Here is a 16,501-nt window from a genome sequence, read left to right on the forward strand (position 1 = left end):
TAAAAAATAAAAAAAACAAAAAATAAAAAATAAAAAAAACAAAAAATAAAAAAAATAAAAAAAACTGCCACCACCAAACTCCTTGCAATGAAATTATCGATTTCCATATTTTAACTCTTACTAAACTCAACAATAGTCTATAGCAATCATATAAAATTAATATAATAAATAATAAATAATAAATAGCCATTATTTAATAAAATTAAAAAATAAAAACGATTAGTTAAGCAGATCTTAATATCATTGCAGTTTAAATAAAGGGGTAGTAATGTGAGAACGGGAAGCCTTATTTATAGGGGTGTGGCTGTGGTCTTAGAAGCCTAGAGCCCAGCGGCTTCCCGGCCTGACGAGTTAATTTATTGAGTACTAACTTGATACATAAAAAGGCCAAAATTCGAGGTATAAATATTGTCTAGAATTTAAATATAGCTAGATTAATTAATAATATATTATATTTATATATCTATCAAGACAATAATGGTTTGACATCGTCATATATAAAGTAAACGAATGCTCAAACATATATATTCTTTCGGGGCTTTACATATAGTATAAATTTGGGAAGTTTTCATATTTAAAAGAGACTTCTTTCTAAAAGTTCTCCATAACTAAGCAAAGCCATAAAAATTGATATGAAAGTTTTTTATTTATTAATTATCTATCTATATATATATATATATATATATTTTTTAAAAAAAAAACAATAGGACTATCATAGAAAATAAATTCGTTGAGAAATAATTAGAGCGGGAAATTCGGTCGGTGGTTCTTTTTGCTGCGGAGAGTACAGCCAACCGTCATGCTGCCTCGCAAAACGCCAGACCAGAGACATCGAGGCAGCCAATGAGCCCATCAATCAAAGCCATGCAAGGAGTCGGAGATTCCAATCAACTTCTCGTTTAGGCATCAATGCATATGATATGTAACAGTTATTCGCAAGTTCTGCCAATGAACGGCCTTTGACTGGCTATGGACAAGAGAGAAGAGGAGAGTTCCAAGATTCATTACGTGGACGACTTATCTTATCGCAGAGACGACTAACTAGCCGTGTTGAATCCTAGTCTCCAATAGGGAGGATAAATGGACAGAGCATGCCGCTCAGACCATTCCGCCTGCATATGTGATTATGTATTACGGGAATTTCATACTTGACGCTGTGGGATTGTAACTGAGTAATTAATTAATTTATTTACTACTTAAAGGGTAGGATTTAAATAGCCAAGATGAATGAATAAATAATAAATAAATATTCAAAAATCTTCTTTCTGAAAGGAAATTGGTAGCATTTTTGGCAGTTGAAATATTCACGTAGGCAGGTATAGAGCGGCACACGGTACACACCCCCTTGATGACTTGGCAATCAATTATCAAATCGGATCTGATTAAATATGAAATTAAAGTCTCCACGTCGGTTATCCAGATCAGTTACCTACCTAGCCTAGGTATGTATGTACAGCAATATGTGACTTTGTGTTCAAACCAAAATGATAACTGGTACGGTCCTACTGGAATCAAAGCCAGTCTTCGTCCTCTTTTTTTTTTCTTTTCGCTCTATACTATACTATAACTGTATAGGTAGGGGATCGGCTGCGACCAGCTCAAACCTGCGATAATGTCTTGTCTCACCTGACACATTACATTCAACGAATGCTTCAATCTGCTACTGCTACTCGACCCAGGGCTTCTGACTTGTACAGGATCTGATCTTGCTCGTCTGCTGATTTATGTTGAGAGGATGACCCCTGGTGTTTATTGTCACATTAATATATGTACTTGTAAGTAAGCTCTGCTTCATCAAACTACTCCAACTTGTTGATACAAGAAATAATCGCTGATTTCAACAGAAATATGCCGCGGAACACTTGAACGCACGATAAGCCTGAAATCGTCCCAGCTTAATCCCAAAGTCTCCTCGTGGGACATCCTCCCATCTCCCCCCTCAACCACACCGGACGAGTACGGTTATCTCTCACAATGGCGGACGCACACTGGTTGGAACGGCTGTTGAAGAAGAAAAAGGAGGTGGAGTTATCAACGAGAACAACCATGTCTCTCGTGCGCGATGTCCTCAAGAGCATCGACGGCGCCAGCCAGGAAGCGGTGAAACTCTCCAAAGAAGTGGAGGCATTCATGTCGACGATGAAAGTCGTGAGCAGCTCGCTGGGCGACGTCGCCAAATACACCGCCGCCTTTACTTCCTCAGCTGCTGCGATCGGCATGGTGGCGAACCTGGTCTCGACCTGCCAAAGCATCGAACAGCTAAAACAGATCTCGTCCCATCTGGGGACGATCAGCGCCAGTCTCGACGCGCAAACAGCCCTCCTCGCGCCGGAGAAGTTTGCCGAAAAGGTCTATCTCTTTGTCCGGGCGTCTGTGAAAGACGCCACGCCTGATGACTGGTACTTTGTCTTTCACCCGGACACGGACTGGCACCCGTACTTCGAAGAGAAGGTCCGCAAGGAGGGACCGCTGGGGAAGAACTTCTGCGGAATCTCCAACGAGCTCGACGCGTTGATCCTGTATATGCTCGCCGTGCGACAAGTCCGCGAGAAAAAACAACAGCGCACACGTCAACAGCTGCCTATCCCGGTCTTCCATCTGCTCCTGCCAGCGTACACCCCGTATGTCGTTCCCGATCCGCTCATCTTCCCCGAAGGACTGCATCCGTTTCGGATGAAGGGGGAGATCCACCGCGGCCGCGAGCTCGTCTGGCTCAACCTGCCAGGCGTCGATCGGAAGATGCTCACGCATATTGGGGTCTTTGAACCACAGACGACTTTTTGGGAGAAGTTGAAAGTAGCAAGTGAGCATAACACCGCCCCCCCCTGGTTGAGAAGTTTTTTCTCTTGCTGACCCGCTTCTAGCCGGCTTGACTAAACCCCCCGAACCTCGAATGCTAGGAACGTACAACTCGACGACGGCCGCAACGGCAGCCAGTGTTTTGGAGAACGCCGAGGCCTCTGCACGTATCCGTGCAGTCTCTGAGTCCGGTTCTGAGAGCACCGATGGCGAGACGTCTTCGTCCAGACGGCAAGCCTTGGTACTTGCCGACGGTAAGTCTGAAAAGAGCTCCCGTGAGGTTGTGCATTGTCGAGCTTCTACGTGGGATGGAAGCTCGCGGTATAGCAGCTCCAGCAGTCGCTCCGGCTCTCACAGGCACTCGTCCGGGAGACGGCGACGCCGGACACATGCGGAGTAGTACAGTAGATGGAATTTCTCTTCTCTTCTCTTTTTTCTTTCTTTTCTTTTTTAATAACAGGCAGTTGTTCAGTTGTCAGATAACGCATTAGGTATAGAGATGGACGAACGTGCTTTGCTTTGCTCTGCTTTGCTTTTATGTTTATTATCAGCCTGGAAGTATCAGGATAGTCTGTCTGAATGTTTCAACAGAAGCAATCTTACTCAATTTTCATCTCATTCTTTCCTTTTTTGTTCTTTGTTTTTTAACGCGGAACTTTCCACAGCCAATATCCCAACCATATGTGCATCTTGATTGTGTCGGGTATATTGCATGTATTTTTCATTCTGTGAAAACACGCAAGGCAGTAAAGACAAGATCCTGCTTTGTATATTTTTTTTGCTTCCTAGATATGAGTGTAAAGGTGTTGCCGATGGTTCTTTTCCTTAAAAAAAAAAAGAAAAAAAAAAAGAAAGCAGCTTGGACGGATAGGAAGATCATTGATGACCAGACTCAGGATGGACCGAGCAGACCGAAGAAGGTCAACTCCTGATCCACGTGAGGCCGATTCACTCTGACGGATTCGTAGAGGAAGCAGGAGCAGGAGCAGGAGCAGAAGTAGGAGCAGCATTCGATACACTTATGCAGGCAGTTGGCCGCCATCTGACCCAACCGCGTCAAACTCGCCCCGCCGAGAATCTCCAGCACCGTGTCAGGACTTAGCTGTCCGCTCTTCAAGAGTTCATCAACCAGTCTTACCAGCAGGCCTTGAAGAAGGGCACACGTGTATGCAGACAGACCGGAAAGATTATTAAAGAGAGCTTTGCGGATAAAAGGATTTTTTGCGTGTCGAACTTCCCAGAATAAAGTCGTTACGACACCGACAATGCCGAGTAACAGTGGAAGCAAAGTCTGATAGCTGTTCCATGCGTATTGAACGCCTCCCCAGGTGATTCCCAGGAGGAATGCCGTAGTGCTGCCGATGAACAAAAGACCGCCAATCCAGTCGACTTCCGAAAACTTGGTCGCCCAGGACTTATGACGGTCCCGGAAGCGAATCACCAGGAAGGCCATAACCCCGCCGATGCCGCAGATGGGGAAATTGATGTAAAAGCTAGAGAGTCAGCAAGGGTTGGGATTAAGTGGATGGAGCCATACATCCAACGCCACGAGACATATTCCGCAAAGGCGGCTCCAATGAGCGGTCCACTGACGGTTCCCAGAGCCCATGAGACCTGCAGGAAACTGGTGAATTTGGGACGTTGGCGGAGGGGGATAATATCGGTGCAAATAATGAGCACGAGGGTAACAATGCCTCCACCTCCAACCCCTTGGATGGTCCTGCCTGCCAGGAATTGAGGGAATCCGTGGGAGAAACACGCGACCAGCGTTCCCAATGCAAACAAAAAGATGGATCTCTCCTGCCGAACACGTCGGAAAGAGCGCCAATGAAGGGCTGAAAGGTCGAGCTGGCCAGGAGGAAAGATGTTCCTGCCCAGAAAGTCTCGATAGCTGAGCCATTTAATGCTACTGCAAGAGTCTGAGAAGCTTAGCAGGGAGACATAAACAGGAGCTATATACATATGCAGCAACTTACCGGTAAGACTGGCACCAATATCGTGGAATCCAAAGCAACGACCAGCGAGACGATTGACAGGCAAACGACTGTGAGAATCTCGGCTCGACCGGCCTTCCAGGCATCGTGACCTGAAGAAATTAGCCATCGACACAGCTAAGAGTGTGATCCATTCATACCATTGCTTGGTAGGACTCGGACTTCTGCGTCTGACGAGGGTATTTTGGGCTCAGTCGTCCCGATATCTAACTGGGTCATGGTGTCGACTTCTTGTACAGATTCTGAATCCACGAAATTGGTTTCATTTAATACTTAGGATGTTTTGTCCAAGTCACGCAGACTTGGGATTTCGAAGCAGGACCAGTTGGGTTGTGCGATCACGGGGCCGATTCAGTCGGGTCCGCCATAACAACTCACGAGTTGAGTAAGACTGAGACTGCATGAAACGGTCGATTTTTGCTTCTGTTTCTTTATTGCTTTTTCTTTTTATTCATTTGTTTTGTTTCTGCTCATTTTATTTATTTATCTCTTTCTTTCTTGTTTTTTTTTTGCCTCTTCTCTCTTCCATATGCTTTATATTTAGCAAATTTCCTGCTAATTAATATCAAAATTATCGACGTCAAAAAACTTCCCAATGTCATCATGAGTGTCCTCTTGCAGCCAATATTTCTAGTTCTTCCCGTGTGTGTAACGGTGACTGGGTTGTTTCTCTGGATCAAATCCCGCCAGTCGAAACGGTCTCGGATGCGTCAACTGGGACAGAATCCGCCAATGCTGCCTTACAAACTGCCCTTCGGTGCGGTGCACTCTCTGGCAGGCGGTAGATCCAGATTCAAAAATTCTAATTATATCTTCTGACCAGGAATTGATGCGGCATATATGCTTATTTCCCATCTCCTGAACCTCGACTTCTTCGAATGGACCCAAACCCTGCTGGACCACCCAGGACGAACCATCGATATCTACGTATTGGGGAATCGATTAGTGATGATGGATGATTGTGACAATATTAAAGCGATCATGTCCAGCCAGGTAGTTAACTAGCTTTCCATTGAAGAGAATACCTTACTTAAGGACATCTCAGTTCGCAGATTATATAAAGGGCAAATTCGTCCATGAGCTCTTTGCGAGTGTCCTGGGCGACTCTGTATTTACAAGTAAGCCTGACATTCTCTATAATGTTCAGTTCTGACAACTATTCCAGCCGATGGGGAGCAATGGATGGCAAGCAAAAATCAGCTTCGTCCCTACGTGAGGCAGGCCCTCCCAGAAATAAATCTATCGAGATACAAAACGACAATAGCTGACATCCTCATAAGCTTTCCAAAATCAGACCGACTGATTTCGAAGTCGCCGAGAAACATGTCAAGATCTTTCTCGAACACCTGGACAACGGCGGCAAACCGGTCGAAGTATACGACCTCGTCGACCGGCTACAACTCGACATTGTCACGGACATTTTCTTCGGCCATCCAACGAATTCCCTCCACGGAGAACATCTGCCTTTCCGTGACGCGATGAACAAGCTTCTTGCAGTTAGTACGGCGCGAGTCTGGGTTGGGTAGATAACCTCTTTCAAAGTTTACTCAGCCTTGCTGATTGCTGATTGCTGGCTTGCAGGCACATCTCTGCGCTTTTCCCAGATGCGTTGATCGCACGGAAAGCTACGTGAGACTTGAATAGTTATATGGACTCGCAAGTTGCGAGGACGCTGTCCCTTCGGACGGGGGAATTGAAGAAACGACAGCATTCGCCCACGTTGATGGAGGCTCTTGCTTACCAGAACCGAAAGTAAGAATATATGCAAGTGTTTTAATCCACCTTTTGCAAGTATGTAGCTGATGCTTCCAGTACATCAAAAACCAACTAATTGCCGTGCTGATGGCGGGAAAGGTTGGATCAAAATGATGCTTCTGGGATGATAGCGACATCCACTGATCAATCCAGGACCCGGCCACCATCACCATCGCATGGGCCCTGTATGAGCTCGCGCGAAACCCAGATATTGTTCGCCGTCTCCGGCAAGAAATACAAGAGCGGTGGGTTCACCCGGCAAACTGGTTCCCACGAGAAAGATACACTGACGGCATCTATATAGATGCGGGTTCGAGTCTCCGCCAACAGCAGAACAACTCAAAGAGATGACCCTTCTGAGGCATATCATTCGAGAAACGCTGAGGCTCTATCATCCATGTAAAGGCGCAAATAGTCCGTCTGAGGTACTCTGACTAACTGACATTGTTCTCAGTGGGCTTCAATATCCGCGAGGCGAAAAGTGACACGACACTCCCCAAGGGAGGAGGACCAGACGGCCAAATGCCGGTTCCTATCCTGGCTGGGCAGCAAGTCAGTAAGTTCATCTCCCTCTCTCTCTCACTTATTATGTCTAATTAATTAATCTTCAACAGTATACTCCGTCATCGGTCTCCAAAGACGACGCGACATCGTAGGCGACGACGCCAATCACTGGCGACCAGATCGATACAACACATGGATCCCGCAGACATGGGAATTCCTTCCATTCAACCATGGGCCGCGCATCTGCCTGGGGCGCGTGTTTGTTCAATTCCAGATGGAGTATACGCTGGCGCGCATTTTTCAGCATTTTGACGCCATCGAGTCTGCGGATGATGATGGACGCGAGCAGCGGATTAAGATTGAGATGAATACGAAAATGGCGTATCCGGTGATGTGTCTGTTTCATAAGAATCTGAATCCATAACCCCGCTCTGATATGATAGGCTTTGACAAATCCTTGGTTACTATGTTGGGTCTGCAGATGTCTTTATGAGTTTTAGCGAAATAAGCCGGCCGGACTGTCGAATGAATTGAATCCCTGAGATTAATGCCCTCACTTAGTCGTACAGTACTAGTACTTAAATGAAAGTTGGTGTGTTTTTCAGTATTCACGGCTATTTATTGGAGGAGAAGGGAAGGGATGGGAAAGGCCTTCTATTAGGGTTAAGTTAGGGTTAAGCTTGGTAGAGACTTAAAAGAACACTGGTATTGATATTGATCGGGTATGATAACCTAAAAGCCCTTCTGAACAGTATACAATATACAGCGCAACCCTGGTTATTGTCATTGTCTTGTTAGGAGTACCTAGTATGCTTAAACCACACCACAGCCAATGTCACTCCGAAACGCCATGCCATGCCAACCAAATATAAATATCATATGATACGATGCATTTAACCCTTAACCAACACCCTGAGAATGCCAAAAAAAAATACCATCACACGTCGTATTTGATCCAGTTCATCGAAAAATAGCGAATCACTCCTCGTCACTATCAACGACAAATCCCGCCCTCATGCGCCTTCGAGACGGGGCGGCGATCGGGGTATCGTCTTCGTTGTCACTTCCAACAGCTGATCCAGATCCGGCAGAAGCGCCAGGAGCGGTCTTCTCTGAGCCTCCTTCTGTCTGATATCTGGCCTTGTTGAAGGCCAGATTATCATCGAAATCGAGCTCGTCTTCAGCAGACGTGGGAGGCGTCTCGTCCTCCGCATCGCCTTGGCTGGTCGATGCCTGTCGTGGGGAAGAAGGCGACATGCCTGTCATCAGGATGTCATCATCGCTGTCACTATCCCCATCCACGTCCAGCGTGGTGGAGCGACGTCGTTTCCTATTCCCCGAGTCGGATTTGTCTTCATCTTCTCCGTCTGAACTGCCTCGTTTGCGTCCTTTCTGCTCCTTTGTCTTCTCATCCGATTTACCCAAAAGCAATGCTTTCCTGACGCGTTCGGCCTGCGCCTTCCTCGTTTCCTCCTCACGCCGGAAGAATTCCCGGTCAGCCTCCTCGTCGGTCTCCTCATCGCTAGCATGGATGAACAGATCGCTCTTGATTTTGGCCTCCCGCGCCCTCGCGTTCTCCTCTCGCTTGCGACGACGTTCTTCCAGCACAGCATCATCTAGTGGCTCTTTATCCTCTTTGTCCTCATCCCGTTGATGGCGCTCGCGTCGCGTCTTTTTCAGTTCCTCCAATGCATTCGACTTGGAGCGAATATTCGGTGGGAAAAGTGGTCCATCAGGAATGTTATCGTCACCCTCCGAGTCGGATCCAAAGTCGACATCTAGCGTTGTCTGCCGATGGCCCTCTCCTCTGGACTCTCCGGTGGCCTTCCGCCGAAGTAGCTGGCGTGGATCGTCTCCATTGATCTCACTAACTGGATTCTCGAGATTCTTGTCAATGATTGACTTGATGTCCCGGAGCTCACTCGATCTGAGCGCCGAGGGAACGATCCACGAAGTGCCCAGAACATCTTCAACCCCAAGCCGTTCAAGTCCAGCTAACGACATGAGAAGGCGGAGTCGAGCATTCCTGAACATAGCTGTACGAACTGCGTCGTCTGGAGGCTTCACTTCTATTCCAATTTTTAGCACGTGTCAAACAAATGAGAGATGTCAACTTACCAATGATCGGATTGGGAGCCACGAACGCGTCTGGTGACTCCGCTTGTCGAGCTGCATCGCCAGCCTCCCATGAACTCCGCTCATTTGCGGCGGAATCCAAGATATCGCTGATCCATTTCGCCAGATCGGCTCGACCGTCCATAACCAGGGCTGCAACGACTATGGCTAGCTTTTCATCCCTTGTCGTAGCTGCCCGTGGATTGACCTCCAACTCAGCTGGTGGCCTCGTTCCGGAAGATATCGTCTGTTTCTCATGCCCATACTCGAGGTAAAACAGGGTGGAATTGATCTTGCTGAACAGCATTTCCGTGATCAGTGCGGGGCGTTGATCGAGCTTCTTGATCAGCTTCCTGATGAGCTGCCGAACGAATTCTTCCCATTCTCGGAATATAGGCTTGCTCGAATCAAGCGCGCCTGGTCCCTTGATCATCCGGTAAAAGAGGTTCATGATGTCCACACGGAAAAGGAGGATGCTCATTTCTTGCTTGAACGCAATACGGTAGAAAAATCGATGCGCCCGCTTCAGCTGCTCGTCATTGAGGTCTCGGTAAAAATGCGTGAAGGCCACGAATGTATCGACCGACTTCTGAGTGCAGAATTTGGCCGCAAATCGTTTGAAATCGAACTTGCGCTCCGTCGAAACTCGAGCAGCATCAATGAGGTCTTCTCCCTCTGAATCATGCTCCTCGGCGTTCTCCGCATCATTGTCGCCAGTGGCTGTTTCCGTTTCCGCCTTCTTCTTCCGTCTGGCCCGTCGACGGGACCGGACGTAAATGTCCACATTCTGCTTGGAATAGTTTTCTAGCATTCTCAAGAAGACGTGCGCAAGCTCTGTGCACGCATCCAGATAGCCAAACCCTTGATCTTTGTATCCCCGCAAGATAGAAAGAATGCGATCGTGAGTCGTCTCTTCGTAGAAGATGCGATTTTGGATGTTTTCTGCAATTTCCTGGTCCTCTTCAAGCGGCGACAAAGACATCTCTCGAACTGTCAACAATATCTGCGTGAAGCAACGCATAGTCGCGTTGAGGTCCTGCCAGTCCTTATTGTCGAAACTGTGTTGCATCGCGCGATTCAAGAAGACGAAGGTTTCCTGATTCAGAACACCGGCAACCAGAGCAAAGCTATCTGGGTCAATTTCTTTGGATATTCCTTTATTCTTCTCCTGCTGCTCGCGTTGGCGGCCACGGCGGACGCGTTCCGCCTCGAGGAACCACGCAACCAGATAGAAGAACTGTCTGGTGTTGATATCAAGGACCCGATCGGCTTCGCGTTCGATTGCCTTCCTGACATGGGTGAAGAGAGGGTTGAATCCTGAGTCCAAGAATTCTTCAACGAAGGTCCGGAGATTCTTCGTCGCAGCCGATGTGAGGTACGTCGGCGTGTTGAAGTCGTTACTGGAGGCTTCCACTTCTCCTCTCCGATGTGGCCTGGGCCGGTTCCATTTTTTAGTCTGATCCATCTTATATAGCGTAGCCTGGCTGTCTTTGAGAATTTCCTGGCCCGAGACGGTCGAGACCTTTGCGTCATCCCGTTTCACCCAGATCATCGTCCCAAAGCGGCCATGTCGCGTTGGTGCGTTCTTCGCATATTCTCTTTTCAAACCGGCTTCTTTGTTTAAAAGATCCCCGAGTTCGTCGTTCCGTTTGACACTGCGTTCAGCGTCGTCCATGAAGAGCTTTTCCACATCCACACCCTTCACGAGATGGAAGAGGATCTCCAGGATGATCACGTCTTGAAAACTGAAGTCGTCTCCCATGTTAGAGCACATCGTAAGGAGAAGCGCAAAGACATCTTGTTCTTGGAAGGCGTTGATGGTTGCGGATCTCGACGTTTCCTCCTCGTCGCCCTCAGCAGCCAGACGGGAGTTCGGTGAAATGATTGCCACATTTCGAAACAGGTACAGCATCAGCTTGAGAATACCTTCGTCTCGCGCAGTTCGTTCGGATCTGGGGATAGCCATGCTGGGCAGACCAATTCGGATCACCGCCCGTAGAATGCTCACGCCATTATGGTTGCTGAGGATTCCACGCTTGTAGAGGACTTGTGCTTGTTTGAGATATGGGGTATGACGATGGTGGTTGACTGTCATCTGGCTGTGCGGCTCGATTGGCCATGTCAAGGGAACGAGCAATTCCACTGTCATACATAACCACGTTAGTCTGCTGTCCACGATTTGGAGTTTTAGAGATGTGTCGCGCTTACAGCATGCCAATGCAATCCTAGACATGTGCTTGTTGTTCTGACCGGATTCCCACCACAACGAGAGAATCGGCAGGAGATCTCCATTCACGAGGTTCGCTTCTCCCAGACATCTCGCAACGTCCATGCGGTTGGTCTTTTCATCGTACAGCTTGAGCCATTTCTTTATATCGCGGAGACAAGCGAGAGCATCGTCTCCCAAGCAATACTTTGACGCATCCTCGCCATTGAAACCACCGAGCTATGGCACGTTAGCCCTCGAACAACAGCCGTAATGAGGTAGGAAATCACCAACCGCGGTAACGAGACTGTAGACATATGCGCGGACTTCAGGGTCGACCACCTGGACAGTCTGCCCGACGGGGGCAGCGTCAACATCCATGGTGACAGTTTCGTGACAGTTTCCTGTCTTCAGTCTTGATCGATCTGGTACTGCCCCATCACAACCTCGGTGAGATGCTTGTTACTCGAACGAGCGTCCTTCGTGTTGTGCCTGTGTACTCCGTACTGTACGAATCAGACGTCACGCGGGAACCAATTAGAACGCGCCTGCACGCGTCGACGCGTTCGGAGGACACAGATCAAGTGACCTCCCTCACTAGCGTGGTTGACCTAGATTGGCGCCAAGACTCATGGTCATGTGATCTGGAGACGCTCCCCGGAATCCGGGGTTACTTTCTGGCGAGCTCCGAGGGTAGCCGATGACGTCGGCAAGCACGTGAAGCACTCCGCGGTCCGTCGGGTATGTACAGTACATGGAGTAGTAGATATTCATGTCAAGAACATCTTCTTCCGGAGCATTGAGAAGTCATCGAGGATATTCTGTTCAGTAACCGCAGCCATGTTTTCCACTCTTCTACGCGGAGGCATCTGCCGCAGTCCGGCAATTGCACGTCGCTCGTTCAGCAGCACCGCTGGTCTGGCTGCTGCCGAGGTTAAGAAGCTGGGTGTGATTGGAGCAGGGCAGATGGTGAGGCTGTTCGTAGATATACATATATATCAAGAATATTGACTGATTTTTCCAGGGTCTGGGCATTGCTCTGGTTGCTGCTCAGAAAGCTCAAATCCCGGTGACGTTAATCGACAACTCTCAAGCAAGCCTGGACAAGGGCCTCAAGTTTGCCGGTACGAAGGTCAAATCATCTGTGCTTTCCAATTACTCACAGCTTGCGTAGAGAAGCTGCTCGACAAAGATGTCGCGAAGGAGCGACTTACCCGCGAAGAAGCCAACGCCGTGCGCGGTCGGCTGAACCCCAGCCTGAAGCTAGAGGATCTCTCCGACGTGGATTTTGTCATTGAAGCGGTCCCCGAGATTCCGGACCTGAAGACCTCCATCTTCTCGCAAATCGCTCAGATCGCGCCCAAGCACGCGATTCTCGCGACCAACACCTCCTCCATCTCCATTACCAAGATCGCTGCCGCGACGACCAACGACCCGAAGGATCTCCAGGCGCCTTCCCGTGTCATTTCGACTCACTTCATGAATCCTGTTCCCGTCCAGAAGGGCGTGGAGATCATCACAGGTCTGCAAACGTCCCAGGAGACCATCGACACGGCCATCGCATTTGTGGAGCGCATGGGGAAGATCCCCGCGCGCTCGGCAGACTCGCCGGGTTTCTTGGCCAACCGCATCTTGATGCCGTACATCAACGAGGCCATCATCTGCCTGGAGACCGGCGTGGGTGCTCGCGAAGATATCGACAGCATCATGAAGCACGGCACCAACGTCCCCATGGGGCCGCTAACGCTGGCCGATTTCATCGGTCTCGACACGTGTCTGGCCATCATGAATGTGCTGCACCAGGAGACGGGCGACAGCAAGTACCGGCCGGCGGGGTTGTTGAAGAAGATGGTCGATGCAGGCTGGTTGGGGAAGAAGAGCGGGAAGGGCTTTTACGAGTATTAAAGACGGAACCATATGTTGAATACAAATACCCTGTGTGACTATCCTGTACGTGAGTATATACCACTTCTACGAAACACATGATATGATGATATCAGAAACATCCGAGCGGAGCTTGCATGAATATTTTCGAGATTGTGAGACGAAATGCCTGAGTTGCTACTCTTTCTACATAGTATAGACGGCATGAAATGAAAAATGACAGTTCTAAACCAATCCGAATTCCCGCATTCGAAAGACATACAGTCGGTAGAATTGGTCAGAAGACAAGTGCGATTGTCGCATGCTCCAGATGTTCTGTTTCAAACGATGTTATCTGGATTGATGTGAAAAACCCTGGCAGCCAAAGTCTCCCTCAACCGGACATGATCGTTGGCTTGGTTTCGCCGCGTCGCCTCCTCAACTCTCTCCCGACTCTTCAGCAGCTGGACAGCAACATCACGCCATTCGACGCGGTTCTTGCCGATGTCTGCAGCGGCAGCTGACCCGTCGATGTTTACAGGGAGAAGCTTCCCCCCTCGCTTGCGGATGCGTCCGTCGACAATGACGGTGTCGATATCCCGGACCGAAGAGTGGAGGACGATCGCGGCCACGGGGTCGTGCTCGGCCGCACAGATCATCGCCGGACTCAGCGCGTCGAAGATCACTATGTCCGCCAGTTTGCCTTCTTCCAGCGACCCGACCTGGTCCTGCATGTTGATGGCTCGTGCCCCCTGGATGGTGCCTAGTCGGAAGACGTCCTGTACCGACAGGTCAAGCCTCCTGGGCGCTTTATCCTTCTCGATCAGCGGTTCATTGCGACGAGCTCTCTCGGCCTGCAAGCCCAGACGCATCTGGGTGATGATATCAGCAGAGTTGTTGCTGTGGCAGTCGATTCCAAGCGAGCAGATGTCTTTCATGTCCTCGCGGAAACAGACAGGATAGCCCAGCGCCATCTGCAGCTCTGTATCGGGGGTCGAGGAGACGAAGGCGCCTGCCTTGGTCATCTTCTCCACATCCGATTGTGTGAGGTTCGTGGCGTGAGAAATGAGAATGTCCGGGCCCAGGAGCCCATGGGCATCAATCAAGTCCACAATGGAATGCGAACCTAGCATGCTATCAGCTGACGGCAGACGATACACTAGCATTATTTCTACTTCGCTTACGTACCAAATATGGCGCCTCGCACATAATGCGACGTGATCACTTTCGCGCCGCCTCGTCGACATCGTTCGAAGAGATCCACTACGATCTCTTTTGGGAGGTAGACTGCATCGAATGCCAGTCCCAGTTGGACGCGACCGTCTCCAAAGGGGGCGTCTTTCAGGAGCTCATCCAGCTGGTTGATCACCCAGTCTGGGAGCAGCGATTCCTCGAACGTTAGCTCTGGCTGCCACGTCTTCACTCGGGGAGTCGGCGAGTAGCCGAAGATGGAGCGGATGCCGGACGCGACAGTCGCGGAGATGGCATTGGAAGCTGGCCGTCAGCTAGACTCGAAACGATGCTGGGAGAGATACTTACTGTGCTCGGGTGAGTAGTTCATATGGGCGTGGTCGACAACGGTAGTTGTTCCAGAATCTAGCGCCTCGAGGCAGCCACCCAGTTCGCCCCAGAAGATATCTTGCGGGGTATAATTATAACATTGCATGTTCCCTAGATACATAGTCAGAGAAGGCAAGCCTAAAATCGAGAGAGAGTGGCGTGTCATATGCGTCGAACATACCTGTGGTCATATACTCCAGCAGCACCTCGTCCGCATGTCGCCCCTTCAACTGCGTCTGCCACACGTGATGATGCGTGTCGATGAACCCAGGAGACAGGATCTTCCCGCTGCAGTCAATCACCTCTGTTGAGGGCGATGGTGGGTCAATTGTAGGGGCAATCCGAGCGATTCTGTTGCCCTCGATGAGGAGGGAATGTTCACGGAGAGGGACGACACGGTCAGCTGGGCCTGACGGGACAAGGATTGTCGCGTTCTGAAGAAGAATGGAAGCAGTCGAAGTCATGATGGCTGCTAATCTTTACTGAGTTGAAGTTTCGATTATCTATGTCTGTACAGTACGATGGATATATCTTGACAAGGTATCTTGCTATCAGAACGAAAGACCGAGGGGCAGGGAGAAGGTCAGTTTTAATATAATATAAGCAATGCCTGTCAGTTGAAACTGGTTTCCGAAAATATCTACCTATATTGGACAATACAGCAGTATATAAATGGAGGTTTGATAGTACCTAAGAGTGGAGGCCTAATTCTTGCAGTGGACGCAAGAAAGCTTCCCTATCCAATTACTACTCCTGTACTACCTAGGTACGTACACGCATAGTTCCACACATTTTTGCCCCCATGGGAAGGTTGGGAAGCCTACCTAGGTAGGGAGGAAGTCTGGGGTCCCCAGTCGCGGGGACTGTTCCATCAACCCCGCGATGCAATAGAATGTAAATCACGTATGCAGCAGAAGCCTAGAACACCGTAGGACAGTGTTTAAAATATGCAGGTCTTATACTCCGTACGTCGTCCGAAATTCGCAGCAAGTCTACGGTACAGTACTCCATATTCTTCATTCTGAATTAATAATAAGCAGGGACCCAGCCCGGAGGTAATTCCGCCTTTTATGTGCTGTCAGGGTGTAACTCCAGTCATTATTATTAATGCGATCGGATCAGTTGATTTGTTGGCTAATCTTTCTTCCAGGAATTTTATTTTATTTCATTCACCGGATATTCCCCGATAGCTGGTTGAAAGAATCTTCAAGTTCAGCTACGTTCTGTAATTATAAAGTACGGTAAGGACGAACTCCTGGCATATAATAAACACACCTTAACCCTTGTGGCATATAATATAATATTAATCAATATATACCCTTGCCGTGGCACTATGTAAGTTCGACACCATAGATAGATAGATACCTAGGTAGATAGATAATTCCAGAGATTCATTCCGAATGACATCACCTCGGACGTGGTATTATAAACAATAATTACAGTATATCTTTATTTTTCTTAACGGATTAGGAACTTAATTAATTCCTTGCACTCATAATTATCGGAAATTCCTGGGGCTGAGTTTTGTCACGATTGTAAATTCTTTAAAATAATAATAATAATAATAATAATAATAATAATAATAATAATAAACTTTAACTTTAGGATCAATTTTTTTTAAAAAAAAAAAGAATAATAAGAAGAAGAGAAAAATATATGATAATTCTGGTAGATTCCCATTTAGCATTTCTGTATTATAACATTA

General features: G+C 48.4%; 6 protein-coding genes across 6 annotated transcripts; 3 read left to right on the forward strand and 3 right to left on the reverse strand.

Annotated features, from left to right (window-relative positions):
* Positions 1–1,974: 1,974 nt before the first annotated feature.
* VTN77DRAFT_8484 (uncharacterized protein) lies at positions 1,975–3,199 on the forward strand (the record flags this gene model as incomplete). Its single annotated transcript, XM_069424986.1, has 2 exons — positions 1,975–2,803; positions 2,865–3,199. 2 exons carry the CDS (start codon positions 1,975–1,977, stop codon positions 3,197–3,199), a joined length of 1,164 nt encoding a protein of 387 aa, XP_069274576.1.
* Positions 3,200–3,691: 492 nt separating this feature from the next.
* On the reverse strand, positions 3,692–5,012 carry VTN77DRAFT_8485 (uncharacterized protein; the record flags this gene model as incomplete). Its single annotated transcript, XM_069424987.1, has 4 exons — positions 3,692–4,292; positions 4,337–4,647; positions 4,776–4,885; positions 4,934–5,012. The coding sequence occupies 4 exons, from the start codon at positions 5,010–5,012 to the stop codon at positions 3,692–3,694; spliced, it is 1,101 nt and encodes a 366-aa protein (XP_069274577.1).
* A 513-nt stretch (positions 5,013–5,525) lies between these two features.
* VTN77DRAFT_8486 (uncharacterized protein) lies at positions 5,526–7,476 on the forward strand (the record flags this gene model as incomplete). The annotated part of the gene is made up of 12 exons (XM_069424988.1): positions 5,526–5,574; positions 5,617–5,786; positions 5,839–5,911; positions 5,959–6,005; positions 6,074–6,315; positions 6,375–6,401; positions 6,455–6,545; positions 6,606–6,647; positions 6,702–6,793; positions 6,853–6,947; positions 7,003–7,104; positions 7,163–7,476. The coding sequence occupies 12 exons, from the start codon at positions 5,526–5,528 to the stop codon at positions 7,474–7,476; spliced, it is 1,344 nt and encodes a 447-aa protein (XP_069274578.1).
* Positions 7,477–8,030: 554 nt separating this feature from the next.
* VTN77DRAFT_8487 (uncharacterized protein) lies at positions 8,031–11,754 on the reverse strand (the record flags this gene model as incomplete). The annotated part of the gene is made up of 4 exons (XM_069424989.1): positions 8,031–9,121; positions 9,171–11,309; positions 11,376–11,613; positions 11,668–11,754. 4 exons carry the CDS (start codon positions 11,752–11,754, stop codon positions 8,031–8,033), a joined length of 3,555 nt encoding a protein of 1,184 aa, XP_069274579.1.
* A 459-nt stretch (positions 11,755–12,213) lies between these two features.
* Positions 12,214–13,278, forward strand: VTN77DRAFT_8488 (uncharacterized protein; the record flags this gene model as incomplete). Its single annotated transcript, XM_069424990.1, has 3 exons — positions 12,214–12,342; positions 12,398–12,497; positions 12,548–13,278. The coding sequence occupies 3 exons, from the start codon at positions 12,214–12,216 to the stop codon at positions 13,276–13,278; spliced, it is 960 nt and encodes a 319-aa protein (XP_069274580.1).
* A 299-nt stretch (positions 13,279–13,577) lies between these two features.
* On the reverse strand, positions 13,578–14,369 carry VTN77DRAFT_8489 (uncharacterized protein; the record flags this gene model as incomplete). Its single annotated transcript, XM_069424991.1, has 1 exon — positions 13,578–14,369. The coding sequence occupies one exon, from the start codon at positions 14,367–14,369 to the stop codon at positions 13,578–13,580; it is 792 nt and encodes a 263-aa protein (XP_069274581.1).
* Between the last annotated feature and the right edge of the window lie 2,132 nt (positions 14,370–16,501).

Source organism: Rasamsonia byssochlamydoides (genome assembly GCF_041956645.1).
Source record: "Rasamsonia byssochlamydoides strain NRRL 3658 unplaced genomic scaffold VTN77scaffold_73, whole genome shotgun sequence".
NCBI lineage: Eukaryota > Fungi > Ascomycota > Eurotiomycetes > Eurotiales > Trichocomaceae > Rasamsonia > Rasamsonia byssochlamydoides.